Source organism: Sphaeramia orbicularis, chromosome 12 (genome assembly GCF_902148855.1).
Source record: "Sphaeramia orbicularis chromosome 12, fSphaOr1.1, whole genome shotgun sequence".
Taxonomy (NCBI): domain Eukaryota; kingdom Metazoa; phylum Chordata; class Actinopteri; order Kurtiformes; family Apogonidae; genus Sphaeramia; species Sphaeramia orbicularis.
This window is the reverse complement of record NC_043968.1, coordinates 51,000,712-51,017,852: the sequence shown is the minus strand read 5'-3', so window position 1 is coordinate 51,017,852 and position 17,141 is coordinate 51,000,712. Positions and strand designations below refer to the sequence as shown.

Below are 17,141 nucleotides of genomic sequence, written 5' to 3'. Positions count from 1 at the left end.
GAAAGTTATAATATCTTAGAACTGAACTCTGCATATAGACACACACTGGCATGAACACAGTTTTGTTGCAATATCGGTAATAAGTTGTGATATTGACATAAGATGTACAGATGTTCATGTGAATTAAACACCTCAAAAATCAATATACTCTATGTGTTTCCACACATTTTTGAAATAAAATGTTGCCCACTGATCTGCAAGTATTACTTAACACTAAACAGACAACCGTAGTAATATTATAAAGAAGTATCATAGCATCACAGAATGTCATTAACTACATATGTTACAAATGGTAGAATATGTATCTAAAATACAGACAGACTGGTCATAAATGACAAAATGCACACATTACTCCTCTGTACAGTGTTCCAGTAAGCTCAGGCTGTTTAAATCCTATTATGTGGATCAATAATGCCTTCTGTTTTGATGTCAGGTCAATCAATATGTTGATTTTAAATGTCCTTGGTATTTTTTCACCCATATTAATCACTGCCGTATGAATTATCCTGAATTTACACATATCACAACACTATATATACTGCAGTCTTTTATTGACTACAACATTATCTTACTCCTGTGAATGTACACATATTGAATGTGTTAGCAGATTTAGATCCAACAAGCTGTAGACTGAGAGTCAGATAGGGAGTGATGTGACAGTATACTAAGGGAGTGAAGGGAAATTTTTATATGAGAGTGAAGGATAAGATGGTATCGGCAACACAAATGGAGATAATGATAAAAGAGAGTGACCGGCAGAGTGCTGGAGCGACAGCGCGAGAGAACAAGCAAGAGGAGAAAGACTATAATGATCCACTATTGGCAGTGGGGTCCCACATGCAGCTGGGACCCTTCTAACAGACCTTGAGATGCACTATTATACATCACTCACAAACACACACACACACACACCACATTTCATAGACGGGGAGCTGTGCTTCAGTAATGGCCAGATGAGTTCAGGGATAAGGAGAGATAGATGTTCTTGTGCAGCTAGGATATAGATGCACATCAGACATATTTGACATTTAAACCTAATATGTCTTGAGGGGAAGGGACTCTCTTAAGATTAGGAAAAATATTTACCTAGCTGTGTTTCCATAGGGACCTGAAAGGTTTTTTAGTGTGTGTTATTTTGATTCCAGGAGGTTCTGTACATTGGAAACCACCATGTAACCACACCCAAATCATTCATATACAGCTCTGTTTGATTCAGCTCACCTTACACATTATTATCATTACTGCATTGATGCACAAGCACAAAATGAGCCAGAGTTCAGTAATTCAACCAGCCTGGCATGTATGGTGGCATGAATCAAACGCTTACATATAAAAGCATAAGAATGCCCCTCTTTTACCAAACAAGATGCTCTGACTAAACCCTGCCTTGATCCCTCCCGTGTTGTGTTTGTCTCAAACTGGGTCAAACTACAGTAGATTTTCCTTCTTTTCAGTTCTACTTTAGGAGCGCTTGATTCTATGTTTGCCCAGACAGGGTGTTGAATTGCTTTCTCTGCACCATTTCTCCACCAGCCTGTGAAATCAAGTGCACCTTAAGTAATCCCAAAGAAAAGCAAACTCCTATTTTGACTCCTGCCTGGTGAAGACTGGATCAAAATAAAATCCTTTTCAAATACATAAAGGGGAGATTGATTTACCATGCTGGGCATATTGAATGGACAGGATATGTCTCAGCAGTGCCCTCATACAGTAAATCAAACACTCCTTAGGTATTTGTTTGGTGTCTGTCTGTGGGGGGCTCTTCATCCCACAAAGTTGTCTCTCACCTTTTGATCCCGGTTGCTCTCCCTTTCACTGATTTGTCAGTGACTGGATGGATGTGAACCAACAAAATCTTGGTTAAAATAATGTTTGTTATTTTCAACACATCAGTGCCTAAGTGGGACAGTTCATTCTGTCTTACCTTGTATGGAGGATGTCAACATGTACCGCTATAAATGCATGTAAGATTGATCACGGTGTTGAAAATGGCACACCATTAAAAAACATGACGACGCTTTTATGAACATTCATCACAGATCTGTGAATTGTAGAGAGTAAGCACTTTCTACAAGGCGAGGAACAACTTTATGGCATGAAAAGCACCTTGTATGTACCAAATATCCATGCATGTGTGTGTATGTACGCACTCACACACAAATTCACGTGTGTGTCTGCCTACATTCACACGCACACAAAAATCAAACACACACACTCAGACATGATGTGTGTGTGTTTTACGTTCTCTATATTGGGTTGTTATTGTTTTGTGGCAGTGTTTGGTGCTGCTGCGCAGAGAGTGGAGGCTGAGGAGGAGGAGGGGGAGGTGCTGGATAGACACAGATGTCTGTTGGCCCTGGCAGCGCTGCGACACGCCAAGTGGTTCCAGGTCGGCACCCACTCACTTCCTGTCTTCCTGCCCGATGCTCATTGTAGCCTGACGATTTCACCCTGAGGGAATAAACTCGCTGTCAGCCAACACTTACAATATTTATTATGCCCACTCAGCTTATACTAGCCATGGGTATATGCAGATGTGTTGATGTGACACGTACTTATTAGCATGAATTTTCAATTATCCATCGGTATCATTACTAATTATGATTAATTACGGCAGTACGGCTGACATACAACATGTACATCAGACATACCACTAATTAAATATGTCATTCTTTCAACAAATTATGTGTTTTAAATTAGAAAGAATTATGTAACAAGTATCGTAAGGCTACAAAAGCAATTGTTGATATTCATTTTTCTTTTTGGCTATTATGTGAACCTGCCTGCTCTGTACAGTATGTCATTGCTTCCCTTTGATTCCCCTCCCATACCCTTCCCCATCTGTCTCCCAACTCACTTACCCTACTGACAAAAACATATCTACATATATTGTGCAAGTTCAGAAGTTAAGCATTTTAACAAACCAAACTCAAAAGCAAAATAGCAAAGGGGTACTGAGAAAGACAGTTTTATTGGAAAAGATGTTTTGTCAGTTTTAGTTTTGTTTTAATATCAGTATCTAGTAACTAAGAATATCCATTCTTTGAAGGGAGCTGTAGACACATACAATCACTTCATTATTACTGTGGCTTTGTGGTGTAAAGCAGGCTGTTATGTGTTTGTGTTTGTACAAATACCACGCTTCCTGTGCTCAATTTGTCACCTTTTTCCTTCTCTCTGTTTAATCTTCCTTCTGGCATCCTTCCATCTCTTCATTTTCTCAGGCTCGAGTGAACGGGCTCAAGTCCTGTGTTATAGTTCTCAGGATACTTAGAGACATGTGCAATAGACATCCCACTTGGGAACCTCTCAAGGGATGGGTAAGTCTTTCACTGTAATTACCTAAGAGTGAGTCTTAATCCTATGGAATTAAAAGAATGTGTTCAGCTTCCTTGATTTTTTTTTTATACATTTAGTGATTCTATTAAGTTCCTCAAGCTCTAAGTCCATCATTTAAAAACCCAAAGACAATTGAGTCTAATTTGATTGATAGACATGCTATTCGACTTCTTAGTCATAAAGACAAATTATATTTAGCGAGACAGCTACAAAATATATTGTACAAATAACCATTGCAATAACAGCTGATGGGAATTTTTGATTGAATGTTTGCCTGCGTCACATCAGTCCACTCATGCATATTCAGTAAGTTCCGAGTCAAAAGAGTGACTGTGGTTGCATGTTCATATGTGTTGCATGTTTGTGTGTCTGCAGCCCTTAGAGCTTATCTGTGAGAAGGCAATCGCCACCTGCAACAGACCTCTTGGGGCAGGAGAAGCCCTCCGTCGAGTCATGGAGTGTCTGGCCTCAGGCATCCTGTTACCAGGTATGAAGCAATTTACATTCACAGATGCACAAACGTGCATCTGGAAATATAAAAAAAAAATAATCAGAGGAGCATGTGGGATCACATTTAAATTCCTGGCATGCATTGCCTTACTGGCTCAGGGGCGAAGAGTAAACATGTAAAATTTGGGTAATGGAGTAGATACATTTAGACTGTGTTTTCAACATTTTTAAGCTGGTTCTGTTAAACAGGCTGAGATATTACCATTCAACCAATGTTTTGCCTTTGTTTTATAAAGATTTTATAGATTTCATTAGGATAGAACAAAAGAAAACATAAATCTGTCTTATTAAGATGCCAGAAAAAAATATGTTATATAATAAAAGACAGATGTCTTTCCTCAAATAAACAAATGCTTCTGCTTCATTTACAGGGAGGATGTCGCCCACACTAGCAGTAGCTTATTCTCTCACTTAAATTGGGACAAATGAGGCACAGTTTTAGGTGGTTGAGGTTTACAACTCAAAAATTGAGTTTCTGAGTTTTCTTTTGTACTTCCCCAGTTCATCTTCCTTACTGTCACTTCAGTAATGTTAAATAATGAAGCACAGAATTAATTATTTTAGGCCTATTAGACAAAAATTTGTGCATCTTAATTGTGTAAAAAATTTGCAACGCAAACAAAGTAATGAAATTAATGTGATGCATATTTGAGATTTACGTAATATTACCAATAATTAGATTGAGGTTTTGAATTACACAAACTTTACATACATGCACATAACTGTGTTTGTATAGTTGACATCAATAAATCCAATTTGTCTTAAATTCATACAAGCCAGACCAACTCGTTTCAGTGAGTTTTTTCACAAATATGCATCAAATTAAGTTCGGTAGAACTTCTGGAATATGGATCTAAAACATTATGCAGTTTTTTTTGTCTGTTTGTTTTTTTTATTATTGAAACTGACTATCTCTATGTTTTTTTCTGTTGCCTCTTCTAGGTGGTCCAGGGTTACACGACCCTTGTGAGAAAGAGCCGACAAACACGTTAGCCAACATGACCGACCAGCAGGCTGAGGCCATCACCTACAGTGCACAGGTACACACACATTACACACACGTCAGTATAAATACACTGTTATCACCCAGCTGTACTTGCCCTGAGCTGTCAGTGTGTGGGAATCAGCAAGCAACACACCTATTACCAGACAGATAGCCCCTATCACTACGGCAACCTCACAATCTGCATGCATACACACACACACACACACACTGAATGAACCAGGTTGTGCGTCTTAACAGCTGTGCAGTGCTGAATTTTAATGATTAGTGTGAGAAACTATTGCCATTGCAAGCCATAAATCCATCTCTGACACCCTGAGGACAGTATTTGGTGTGTGTGTGCGTGCTGTCATGTCCCTCTTCACACACACGCTCGACTGAGCAGGGCTGCCTCTGAGCCGCATGGCTTAGTGAATCCTGCCGTCCATTTCCTTTGAAGGGAGCCTGAACGAGGCTGGAATGTCAATGGGGATAATTGTATTGGAGCAGATACAAGAGCAGATAGGAGAGACGGAGCAGTTCTGTCAATGAGCTACACTGAGCCTCATGAATATCTGAGACACTCTTCCTCCCTAATGGATTAACATTAGGAGGGCCACAGTGTGTCATTCTGGTTATCTTTCTGAATGTTTGTGCAGATAGAATGATAAATTAACACACACTGCCCTGTATATCTTCTAATCTAATTAAATGGGAAGAAATTAAAAAGCAGCGCTGCTATGGTTGTCTTTGATTGGAGTTTGGATGCTTTGAACTGAATAATAACTCAAGATGTCACCTCACTAGTGCCTAAAACAATGATTTTTAGATTTGATTTATGACCATGCTGTTTACTATGCTTCATTTGGAATGTACAGAACAAACTACTGAGCTCTTAACAAATCACATAGAATTTGCGGGTTGTAGGTTTGCCTCATCGATGTAAATGAGCCTGACTCAGCAAGAGTACTTGTAATTTCGAAGAGGAACATTAAAGCAGAATATTAAAGCCTCACTTCTACCATAGAAACATCCCCCTAGGACCTCACCTACCGCCACACAGACCAAGGTCTGTATTCCCAGAAAGTCGAACTCTCAGAGTTCATCTACTCTAGGGGGTGGGGCTTGAAACAGTAGACATGTCTATTGGTCAAACACCAGTCTTAGAAAGCTGCAGCTGTATATAAAGGTGTGCATGGTGCATTACGATAGAGTTACAGAGCAAAGCATGATAAATAGAAAAACAAGCTCCAGGATTTGCCATAGTTTATTACAGAGTCACATGATCACGAGGCTTACAAGATGAACATGGAAACAATTATATGGCAGCTGTTGGTGGACATTTACATTGCATTTTTACATGAAAACTTATGTGAAATATTTTGCTTTGTCTGAGAATATTTACATCAGTATTGCTATTGTGAATTGCTCCTTAGCTTATTAATTGGCTTCAGAGTGCAAGAGAAAATTATATTTTGGCACAAACACCCTTTGTATGAAACTGCATTATATTAAATCACACCATGGCAATTTTATACATGATTCCTGACAATTAAAAACACAGTCCTAAACTTTAGTACAATCCACATATTCTATTTAATCTTTTGTCTTGTTTTTAGTTTTGTACTTTTTGTTTTTGACTTGTACTGTATGATATTTACGCTGTTTCCTTTGTCACTGATGGCTCTGTATCTAACTAAACTAAAACAATTAGTTGTCTCCCTCACAGTTTATGAATCTGTTCATTTAGGCTCTAACATTTTTACCTGAATTCCCTGATTTAAGTATTGACTGTCAGGTTTTATTTTTCTAATACTTGAGTTTAAGTCTTGTACAGTGAAATTTGGCTAGCATAGTATGTCACCAGGGTATCTTTGATGTACTGGAGATTTTCAGGTTCATCATATACAGTGTATTGCTTTTGTTCAAAGCCCAGGCCTTAGTTTGCAGCATGTCTTTTGTTGTATAGTCTCGCACAAAAGTAAAGTGTAAAAACTGCTGTCAGTTCTTCACGTGTCAGTGGACTAATTTGCATCATGGTCTGAAGGAGACTTTGGGTGGAAATGCAGTTTAAGATTTCATAGATGGTTTGACTGGTTTGATTTTCTTTCTTTTTGCGTGTTGGTGTTTTGTGTTGTACAGCATGCTCTCAGGCTCATGGCATTTGGACAGATCTACAAGGTGCTGGAGATGGAGCCTCTTCCCTCCAATAAACCATCGCAGAAATACCCTTGGTCTGATAAAGAAGGTGCGTGTACCTGTCGACCTGCCTGTCTTCTCAAACTCCCAATTGTTGTGGTCGGTATCTTAACCTGGGTGTCTCGCTGTCTTCTGTGCAGTATTTCCTCTACTTGTCTCTCCTATTGTCTGTTTATTTGTTTAGGCTTTCACTCTGTCTTCCTGTTCGTCTGCTTGAAAAACATGGTGTTGGTCTGTCAGCGCCTTTTCACCTTAGCTACAACTTTGCTGAGTTCAGTTAACTGGGTTGTGCTGGGATTCTGCAGTTTAGAAAAATAAAACTTGCCTGTAGAAATTCCATATGAAACCATTACACATTTTTTGTGACCTTTCTGGATGTATTGCATTCTTTTCCCACAATATAGCGCAGGCAGATCTGTCAATACTGCTGTAATGGTAAAAGCCATTTTGATATTGTCTTTTTTTTACTTCTGATGTCTTTGTAATGGGTGACTATTGTAAGTGTCACATTTAGAGACCCTTAGGAAAATGTTTTGCTTTCTTTATTCAAGAACATTTCTGAAAAATTGTCAGAAATCCCATTAGATTTCGACTAGGGCAATGGTCCAAAAGTGACTTTCGTGGAAAATCAAACCCAGCTCTTTAGTGCCTTGTGTCACTGACATGGAAAATTGCCAGAGCATTTACAGATTAAGGTTCATGTAGGGAAGAAGCTTATTTGTCTTCCTCATTGTTTGACTGTTTGCTGGCCTGCCTGCCTGTTCTGTTTATCTTTTCTGTAAGTTATCCATCTTCATGCCTGTTCTTTCCTATTGTTTGTTTTCAGCAACTTTGTCTTCCTGTCTTTCTGTCTCACACAAGTGACTTTGTACGGTACACCTCCTGCAGTTATTGATTAGCAACCCTCTCTCCATGCCTTCGTCTGCCACCTTTCCTCTTGATCTCTTTGCAGGATTAGGTCTGAAGAGGCCTTATGAGGATGGAACAATGGATGACAAGGACCTCATCAAGAAGATGAAGAGAAATCTACGGAAAGGTAGGAAAGGCGAAGAATGAAATTGTGCACCTGACAAACATTTCATTTTGTTTTCATGTTTTTAATCAGCTTGAATCCCCATTGTTAGTTGTTTATATGAAGCCGTGTTGTGTATATCTGAAATCCTTAAATACAATGTCATGCTTACAGGATGGCAATCATATTATTCTATTGGCTACAAACAAGCTCTGCTCCTCTTCTCCTTGTCTCTATTTGTTTCTTTTTTCTGTCTATCTTTCCCTTCCACCTTCTCTTCAACCTCTGGAGGCAGATCAATAATATTGATTGCAAACGTTTTAGTAGGCCACCCAACCATCCCCAGTTCTTTCTTCATACAACGAGATGATGAACCACAGCTAATGGAGGCAGAGAGGCATTTTAGATATTGGCAAAAAGGAGGAAAGTGATTGAGAGGGAAAGAAAATAGAGAGCCACCTTTATTCATCATGAAATAACCTACTTTAGGGTTAAAAACTTTCCGAAAATATGATTTATCACATACAGCATTTCCAAATTGGTCCGATCTGTCCAATTTCAGCTGGATAATTGCTACAACTGCTGCAAAGCCTTTTAAAATCTATCTTAATGTGATCTGCTTTATGCTTTCATTTTTTTGCATTAGTCCTGGACAGTAAAGCCATAGACTCCAACCAGCCTATGAACGCCCTGATGCGGTTGAACCAGATCCGGCCGGGGCTGCAGTATCGCCTGCTGTCCCAGTCGGGCCCGGTTCACGCTCCGGTCTTCACCATGTCTGTGGATCTGGATGGTACCATTTATGAGGCATCTGGATCATCCAAGAAGACCGCCAAGCTCCATGTCGCTGTCAAGGTAACAAGAACACGAGGTGTATTTGACTTAGTAGTAGTTCAGCTAATATCTGCAGTTCACACTAATCAGATTTTCATCCAGTTGTGTTGTGAATTTTAACCAAATTCTGAAAAAGAAACAAAAACTGCAAATGTATATGTGTGATTCCATCCACTATTATTTTTGAAGTTAAGCAGGAGGTGCATTTTAGAAGCAGTGCCGTATTTCAGCTGCTCATTTGTGCAAAAAACAACAGGGCTAAGACACTTACTCATTGTCAGTTTCCTGTCTGTCAATGTTTGGTGCATCACTACTTTGATGGGATATAAACTTAATGCCACATAAGGTCAGTTTAAAGTACATTTTAAAACTCTGATCATGGAGCTGATAGACTTAACCAGAGACCTTTGACCCAGAATTTCATCCAATTTGTCAAATCCCTGAAGCTGCTTTAGCTTTGTCCTTAAACCTGATCGACATGTGACCCTTCCCACTCATATAGCATTGATTCACATTCTTTCACTCCGTTCAGAATTGCTCATGGTTTGTCTGAGTCCAGTTTTTCTTGGAGGCATCTTGTTGCAGTTTCCCATTTAATATGACATTTGTGTTTTTTTTTTCCCAATAATAATTCAGTGAATGTTGCTCCACACATACAGACACAAATGTAACTAAATCATCATGTATTTACCAATTCTCTTTTCATTACATATATTTAACTGTATCTCTAATCAAAAGACCTACTTTTTCACCTCTCCCAAGTGTCAAAATGTTTTTGCAAGATGTTGATTTTTAACAATTCTGTGCAGGCTTTTTTATTCACAAAGTGACAATTCACACAAACACAGCTAGATGGAAATGAATTAGTGACTAATCTATTTATTTGAGGATAAGAATACATAAATGCTGAAAGAACATTTGCAGCCGCTCATCATGTGCATGTGTATAAATATGATTTTGTGTGGTTAGATCTTGGTGTCAATGCATGTGTGTTTGTGTGAGGAGGGATGGAGGTGGTCAAATCCATGTAATCCCGAAGTGGTCATGAACAAAGAGGCTCTCCAGAGCCCAGAGCTCGGATAATCCGCTATCCGCTTCATTCCCATAAAAGGCTCTTTCTCCCTTTTTCCATTCTACCTCTCACTCTTTTTTTCTCGTCTCTCCTGTTCTCACCTTTTGAGCCCTTTCTCTTCCTCAGCTTCCCTTTATTTGCTGTTTTCTCTCACCTTCTCTGACTGAAAAGGCTTCTTCATCAGCTCTAACACAATCACTTATTTGATAGAAAACCTGCCATTCTTATTTTACCTTCTGTCTGAGTATTGGTGTGAATAATTTTGCAGCTGTGTGTGCTGTCGAGGACAATTACAGGACACTCACATTAAAAACATGTGCCTGCATTTTGTCAAAACTGTATTGTAACGACTCCATGAGCGCTGTCAGCACAGGTGGGTACAGAGCTGTTGAACTGACTGCTTGGTTTGCTGGTTGGGGATGTGTCTATTCAGCTAGTTGTTTTTTTTTTTCTTTTGGTAATTCTGCTTCAGGTTCTCCAAGCAATGGGATACCCAACAGGTTTTGACTCAGACCTGGACCCCTTGAGTTCAGATGAGAAGTCGGACGGTGAGGGGAAGAGTGAGATGTCCACCCACACAAGCAATAACCCAACACACTCCTCAGACAGTTCCAACACACTGGAGGTAGGGATGAAGAAACCAGTTTCCTAACAAACATAATCTGTATATTCACTATAAATAATTGTTATAGATTTCAATCTGACCAATTTTTATGCATAGGCAAATAAAATGTAACAGGGAGTCACTTGAAAATGCATGTTTGGCCATGTTGCAATTCTGGTATCCACTGAAGATGCTTCCTTATTTAGTGATTGTAATATATTCTTCATATGCCAGGTGCGAACTCAGGGTCCCATACTGACGGCGAGTGGGAAGAACCCGGTCATGGAGCTGAACGAGAAGAGACGAGGTCTTAAATATGAGCTCATCTCGGAAAGTGGAGGCAGTCACGACAAGCGCTTTGTTATGGAGGTGAAAGTCTTGCATATATGTGTATATAGAACCGCATGCAAAGAATAAAACAGTGGCTGAACTTAGAAACTTGTAAAAAACGTGGCTCAAAGGCAAATTCTTCATTTTCACATTCATACAAAAGGTGCACACATTCAAAGGACAAGCCACACACTTTCACAAACAGGCTGATCACTGTTAGAGTCAATCAGTCACTTGGTTCCTGGAGCAGGATTGTTCTCTGTGGGGAACGTTGTTTTCCGACATGCCTGGCTGCTCCATCGCTCTGCTGACTGATTAGCAGGCCTGCTTGACAGCAGGGCTTCTCTAAACAAGCTGTCCTGTTCAGCCAGACTGACTCACAGAGTTACTGATAAATACATGAGTTTTGGGCAACATTTATTGTTTGAGTGTTAGTTTTGACAGAGCAGTTATGTAAACAGAAAAATAATTGACTCCACAGGCATGAGAAAGGATTACAACGATTATTACAGTTATGTAAAAGTAAAGAAGTTACCAAGCTCATGAATTATTCATACATTACTACATATAATTAAACAGGCGCAACAGCTTGTAAAATATTACAGTGAAATCCATAAAAAGAAAACAACAAAATGAATAATAAATAAGCAATCATTTGACTAAGTCTAGAATGCTTCTTTTTTTTTTCTTTACACCCACCTAGAAAGACACTTCACGACCAAAATTCAACACAAAGGATGCCGTCATTAATAATAGTTTATTGTTACCTTGATTTTTTAACCTTTTGCCTTCTGTGTGTCAGGTGGAGGTCGATGGACAGAAGTTTCGTGGGGCAGGCCCCAACAAAAAGGTAGCAAAGGCCAGCGCTGCTCTCGCAGCTCTGGAAAAACTCTTCTCTGGTCCCAATGCAGCTGCAAACAAGAAAAAGAAAATATTGCCTCAGGTAAGAAAACACATGAATAAAAAATGCAGTACATACCAGACACTGCTTCAGTCTGGACATATTCATTTATCCACAATGAAATAATAAAGAACAGTTAAACCTCTCTTAATGTTTTACTTGAAAGCCAGGCAATCACAGCCTTTTATGTCAATTGATCAGTGTCACCTTTTCAATGAGATAATGTGGCTTCTTTGTTCCCTGTAGACCATTAGTAATCAATAGCACTGTGTCTCACAATAAGTGTCTTATCACATCAATGCCTGACATTTATCACATCTTTTATCTTGTCAATAAGTCTGTGTGCTAACAGATTGGTAAACAATAAGGCCCATGATGCAGTAGAGGAGTGGTTCACAAATAGAGGTTTTTGGGTTTTTTTTTTTATTATTATTATTATTTTCTGCCTCTACGATGCTGACAAAGGCCAGAGACATTATGCTTTAAAGCAGGGGTATTCAAATCCGGTCCTCGAGGGCCAGTATCCGCCACGTTTTAGATATTTCCCTCTTCCAGCACACCTTGTTCAATTAATGATCAGCTTATCACCAAGCTCTGCAGAAGTCTGATAACAATGTAATGGCTTCCAGGTGTGCTGGAAGAGGGAAATATTGAAAATATGCAGGATACCGGCCCATGAGGACCGGATTTGAATACCCCTGCTTTAAAGTTTTCCATGACCACCTGACTCTTACGAACATAACAGTATTTCTTCAGAGTTGTTACAAATGTTCACTTAGACATAAAGATGAACTGATTAGAAGGTCAAAGGTTGAGGCCACTGTCACCTAACAAGACCCATTTGGTCATAACTCAAGAATTCATACACTAATTGAAACAAGCATTTCACCAAAATTAGTAACAGAATAAAATGTGACTTTTTACATCCAAAAAGGTGAAATGTCACTTTCACTGTGATGTCATAATACTAGGCAACTAGTGCGTTGACCCGTGGTTCCCCACAGGTTCTAGATGTGGTAGTTTTTATGTGGACGAGAGCTGATTTTTGGGAAAGTCTATATTTAGTTAGTCTATACTTTCTTGGAAAATTCCACTGGCATTTTCAGTTGAATAACCTCTCAGCTGGCATGTCTGTTTTTGCACGTGAAATCTGACACCTTGGCAAAGCGGCCCTATTGTTTTCTGATGCTAGGTAACCACTTATATTCTATGATTCTGGGCAAGGCTATTGTATTCCAAAATTACTAATATCTCCCAAAATACTGGTTCTATCAACTTGCCGTTTTTGCTAGTCTCTTCCTTGACCAAAACTACATAAGTATGCCAAACTACAGCAGTCAGCTCTGTCCGGATTTTGTGTGATGCCCGAGAAATACAGACAGACCCTTTAATAATATAGGATAACATTGTCTGTCCATTATTCAACACCAGACTCCTTCAGAAAACACAGTACAATTCCTTTAGCATTGAAAAAAGATTCCAGATTAAAACAGTGAAACATAATCAAATTTGGGTCACTAATAAAGGAAAATCATGTCAAAATGTGTGCTATGTCAAAATGTGTGCTATTTAGATACAGTATTGATTCAACATTTGAAATTTTATGAATAAATGAGAGACTGAGTGTTACTCAAAGGGAGTATTTGTCTCTGAGCTACCACTTCTTCAAAACACTGACTGCACATTAGAATAGATTCACTTCTCAGATTCCTACTAGTGTAAGACTTAATATCATATGAAATATGAATCTAACTAAACCTATGAATATGCGTAATATAACTTTATCATATATCTCGAAAACATTGGCCAATCTGCACCTTCGTCATTTTTTTCCCCAATTCAACTTAAACTAAGGTTTAGCACATTTTGTCTCTGAATCAGATAACTTCCAAAAAGTTGTAGACTGATGTTATATGAGTCTGGACAGACTTGAATGCAAACTGCAGTTTGGGTTGTGATACCAATGAGGCAATTACTCTAGTTTACTGTTTATTTTTAAATGCGGGCAAATTCCATTTTATTCCTCCTAAAGGCATTACACTACTTTAATCTATAGGGTCATAGACAAACAATATTTAAGAGGGATCATACGCCAAACAAAGTTGGAGGTGGCTGTATCATATCTCCTTAGAAGATTGTGTTTTTTTCTCATGTGCATGTGTGTTCAGACTAAAGGAGCCCTGGCCGCAGCAGCAGCAGCCTCAGCGGTGGCAGCTCAGGTAGCCAGAGGAAGAGGAAGAGCTGCTCTTGCCAGAGGAGCCTTTGTGAGTGCTGCAGCACCTGGATATGTCACACCAGGTACTGAGAGCATAGCTGTGTGTGTTTGGTTTCCCTGCACAATCTGTTTTTTGCTTTTTTTTGTATTATTCCATTAACACACATTGTCACTTCATACCATTCATAAATTAGACAGTGTGTCCAAGTATTGCTGCCCATAGTTTGTGCTTCACATCAGGCTTTTTGCTTAGTTTTATTGTGCTTTTCATCATTTGACACTAGTTGTGGTTACAGTGCTGGTATTTTCTCACTGGTGTAAAACATTTACTGCTTTAGGCTTCGTGCTCAGTGTCTTGTTTGAAATCTAATGTTTTGCCTCAGTTGTGTCGGAAATATCACACATCAGAGATGCAGTAGCCTACGGTGGTACACAGTACAGAGGACAGTGCTTATAATGATGCATGACTAAATAATAATGTAACATGAAGGATTATAATGGTGATAATGAAGGATGTATTGTAATGAAAATTGCATGAATTCTCCGTTTGACTCAAACCTCCTCTAATGAATGATTCTTGTATCTGTGCATAAATGAGTGTAGTCACCATGCACCCACAGCTGTCTGGTGGAAACCTGAGAGGCCATACATTCACTGAAATATGCTGTCTGAGAAATATGCAACTGAATTAGGCTCTCTAACCTCCTCACCCACAGGCTTTGGGACACCGTATGGATACAGCCCTGCTGCTGCTGCTCCTGCCTATGGTATGTGCATCTTTATTTTTATTCTCCTAGTCTAACACTCACCCTTTTCCATCTTTTTCTGTCCGTAACCTTCTCCCTAATGCTAGACTTACCCCTTTACTCTACTTGCCACATAAGTGCTGACCATTAGCAAGCAGAGTGCACAAATCAATGTTTCAGGGCAAATTAATCATTCTTCAGTAACGTCTCAGGTTACATCCTTCTCCTCTGACATGTCTTCCTACTCAAACATCATTTCAATCTTGGCTCCTCAGAGTTTCTTTAGGTTTTAGAGTTTGCACTGTTTGCTTTTCCCAGTGTTGGACAAACATCTCATTCTGTACTTTGGCTAATTGTCTGCTCTTGTGCTCAGTCTGCTTAATCGGCTTTATCTCTTATGATCAGACTACCGTTGTCACTAAAGCTCTTTTGTCTGTCTTAATCGCTGATATCTATCTTGGAAGTTGCAAAGTTATCACGACATCTCACTCAAACATTCACCTGTGCATGTACAGGCCTTAAAGGTTCAATGCGTGACATTTAGCTGGATCTAGGAGTGAGGTTACAACATGTTTCTAATTTAATATCTCCCCTAACTCTTCCCAAATATTCCTCCTCCCTTTTTTCGAGGCTTCATCAACATGATCCTTACTCAAACACAGCGGCTGATGCATCCTAACACTTCATGCCACCCACTATAAAATGGAGAAAAAAAATGAGAAGGGCACCACTTCCTCTGTAGATAAAGATTTAATTCCATGTGATTCTATCCTAATGAAAACATTATTATGATTATCTTCTCCTGTATCCTCTTACAAACTGAACCTTTAAAATATTTTGCATACAAATGAATCAGACCCTAAAAATTGTGTAGATCACAAAATTAACATTTATAAATTTGCATTAACTTCATACTCATTAAATTGGTATTAAACATACTGTAACTAAATGACGAAATAAAAACAGAGAACCAGTAAGTACTAATACAAACAGTGCAGACCAGTCAGTGTTTATCAGAATACAATTTAGTGTGTTGCAATGAGCATGGAGTCTTCACACCACAAAAACACTACTTCTACAAGAAATATGTTCAAATTGTTTTTGTTAACGTTACAAGATATAGCTCCAGTACAGAAATAGATCTTAAGTAGCATTCAACTAGTCTTTTTTTTTTTTTTTAACATATATTTATTAAAATTTTGAATATTATAATCACAGTACATATATACAAAGTGAACATAGACATACAATATGAACAATAGTAACCCCAGTCCCAGCCCTCCAGCCTCACATCTCATCTATCAAGGTTTGCAAAGAGGAAAAAGTAAATGCATAAATGAATAAAAATGAAGAATATAAATAGCATTCAACTAGTCACACTGAAATCTTGAAAATCTTTAATGTAACTTGTTGAAACAATGAATTCTTGAGATTAGCTGAGTGCATAGAGTTACTTCCTCTCTACTGTTATGTAAGACAGGGTGGCATGGCAGCTTTGCAGTTGCAGCATTTCTCCTGTTATGGTACTGCTGCTAAAGGATCTCCATGTCCTCGCTGTTAAAACTTCTCCAGAGGCTCTCTGTATGTACGGTACAGAGGAATTACACATACCGGACAGCCTAACCCACAGCAAAAATCTAGGCTAGTCTTTCACCTTATACAGCTTAGGTATTGGTCCAAAATTGACTGCATACATCCTTCTGTCACACTTACAGTCACATTTACCTCAACAGACTCAGCCTTGTGTAGTGTGTGTACACATGTAGCGTTAGGAGGTCCGTCTGTTCATCCTACAGCTTGGAGCTTGAATGGGTCTTATGTGCTGGAAGAAACTAGTCTGAGGCCCCGGGTAGATTTTTAGTGCCCCCATGAGAACTCACCGGCCGTGGATATGAAGCACACCTTAGTTTTTATGTTTATGGTGGGGCTGGGACTCGTGCCTTCGTTTAGGGTGTTTTGTTACAGGCCTTGGCCTCCACACTGCACCCCACTCTTCACATGTTATTGTGACTGCCACAGTTAATGAAAGAACCAGCGCTCATTTGAGTGAGCCACTGCTAGAAAACCATGTCAAAGTGTATTTATTTAACATCTTTTAAATATTATTCTATGCGTTTTAGAGATAGAAAATGAATGAAATGAAGGAAGCAAGAAGTGCAGGTTAAAGACTGAGTGAAACATTGAAGAAAATGATGTATTTTCTGCCAATGCGATGATTGAAAGAGAAAAAAACCAGGCAGAAAGACAGGCAAGAAACAAAACAGTGACCGTGAGAGCAAGAATGAGAGTAGAAACTGAAAAGATGGAAGAGGGCAGTTGATAACAGGTTCTAGCACCAATGTGAAAAGCATGGCATATTTTAAATCCAAAGATCCAAAAATGAAAGCATACATAATT

The 17,141-nt window shown here is 39.0% G+C and overlaps 1 protein-coding gene across 4 annotated transcripts in view; it reads left to right on the top strand.

Annotated features, from left to right (window-relative positions):
- Positions 1-17,141, top strand: part of strbp (spermatid perinuclear RNA binding protein) — a 92,434-nt gene that overhangs the window by 63,491 nt on the left and 11,802 nt on the right. For all 4 annotated transcript variants that reach the window (XM_030149103.1, XM_030149102.1, XM_030149104.1 and 1 more), the window contains exons 7-18: positions 2,277-2,389; positions 3,225-3,320; positions 3,715-3,826; positions 4,792-4,889; positions 6,974-7,079; positions 7,983-8,066; positions 8,689-8,897; positions 10,421-10,573; positions 10,787-10,921; positions 11,685-11,825; positions 13,952-14,081; positions 14,715-14,765. In XM_030149103.1, coding sequence (XP_030004963.1) covers positions 2,277-2,389; positions 3,225-3,320; positions 3,715-3,826; positions 4,792-4,889; positions 6,974-7,079; positions 7,983-8,066; positions 8,689-8,897; positions 10,421-10,573; positions 10,787-10,921; positions 11,685-11,825; positions 13,952-14,081; positions 14,715-14,765 — 1,428 coding nt within the window. The remainder of the gene's footprint in view (positions 1-2,276; positions 2,390-3,224; positions 3,321-3,714; positions 3,827-4,791; positions 4,890-6,973; positions 7,080-7,982; positions 8,067-8,688; positions 8,898-10,420; positions 10,574-10,786; positions 10,922-11,684; positions 11,826-13,951; positions 14,082-14,714; positions 14,766-17,141) is intronic.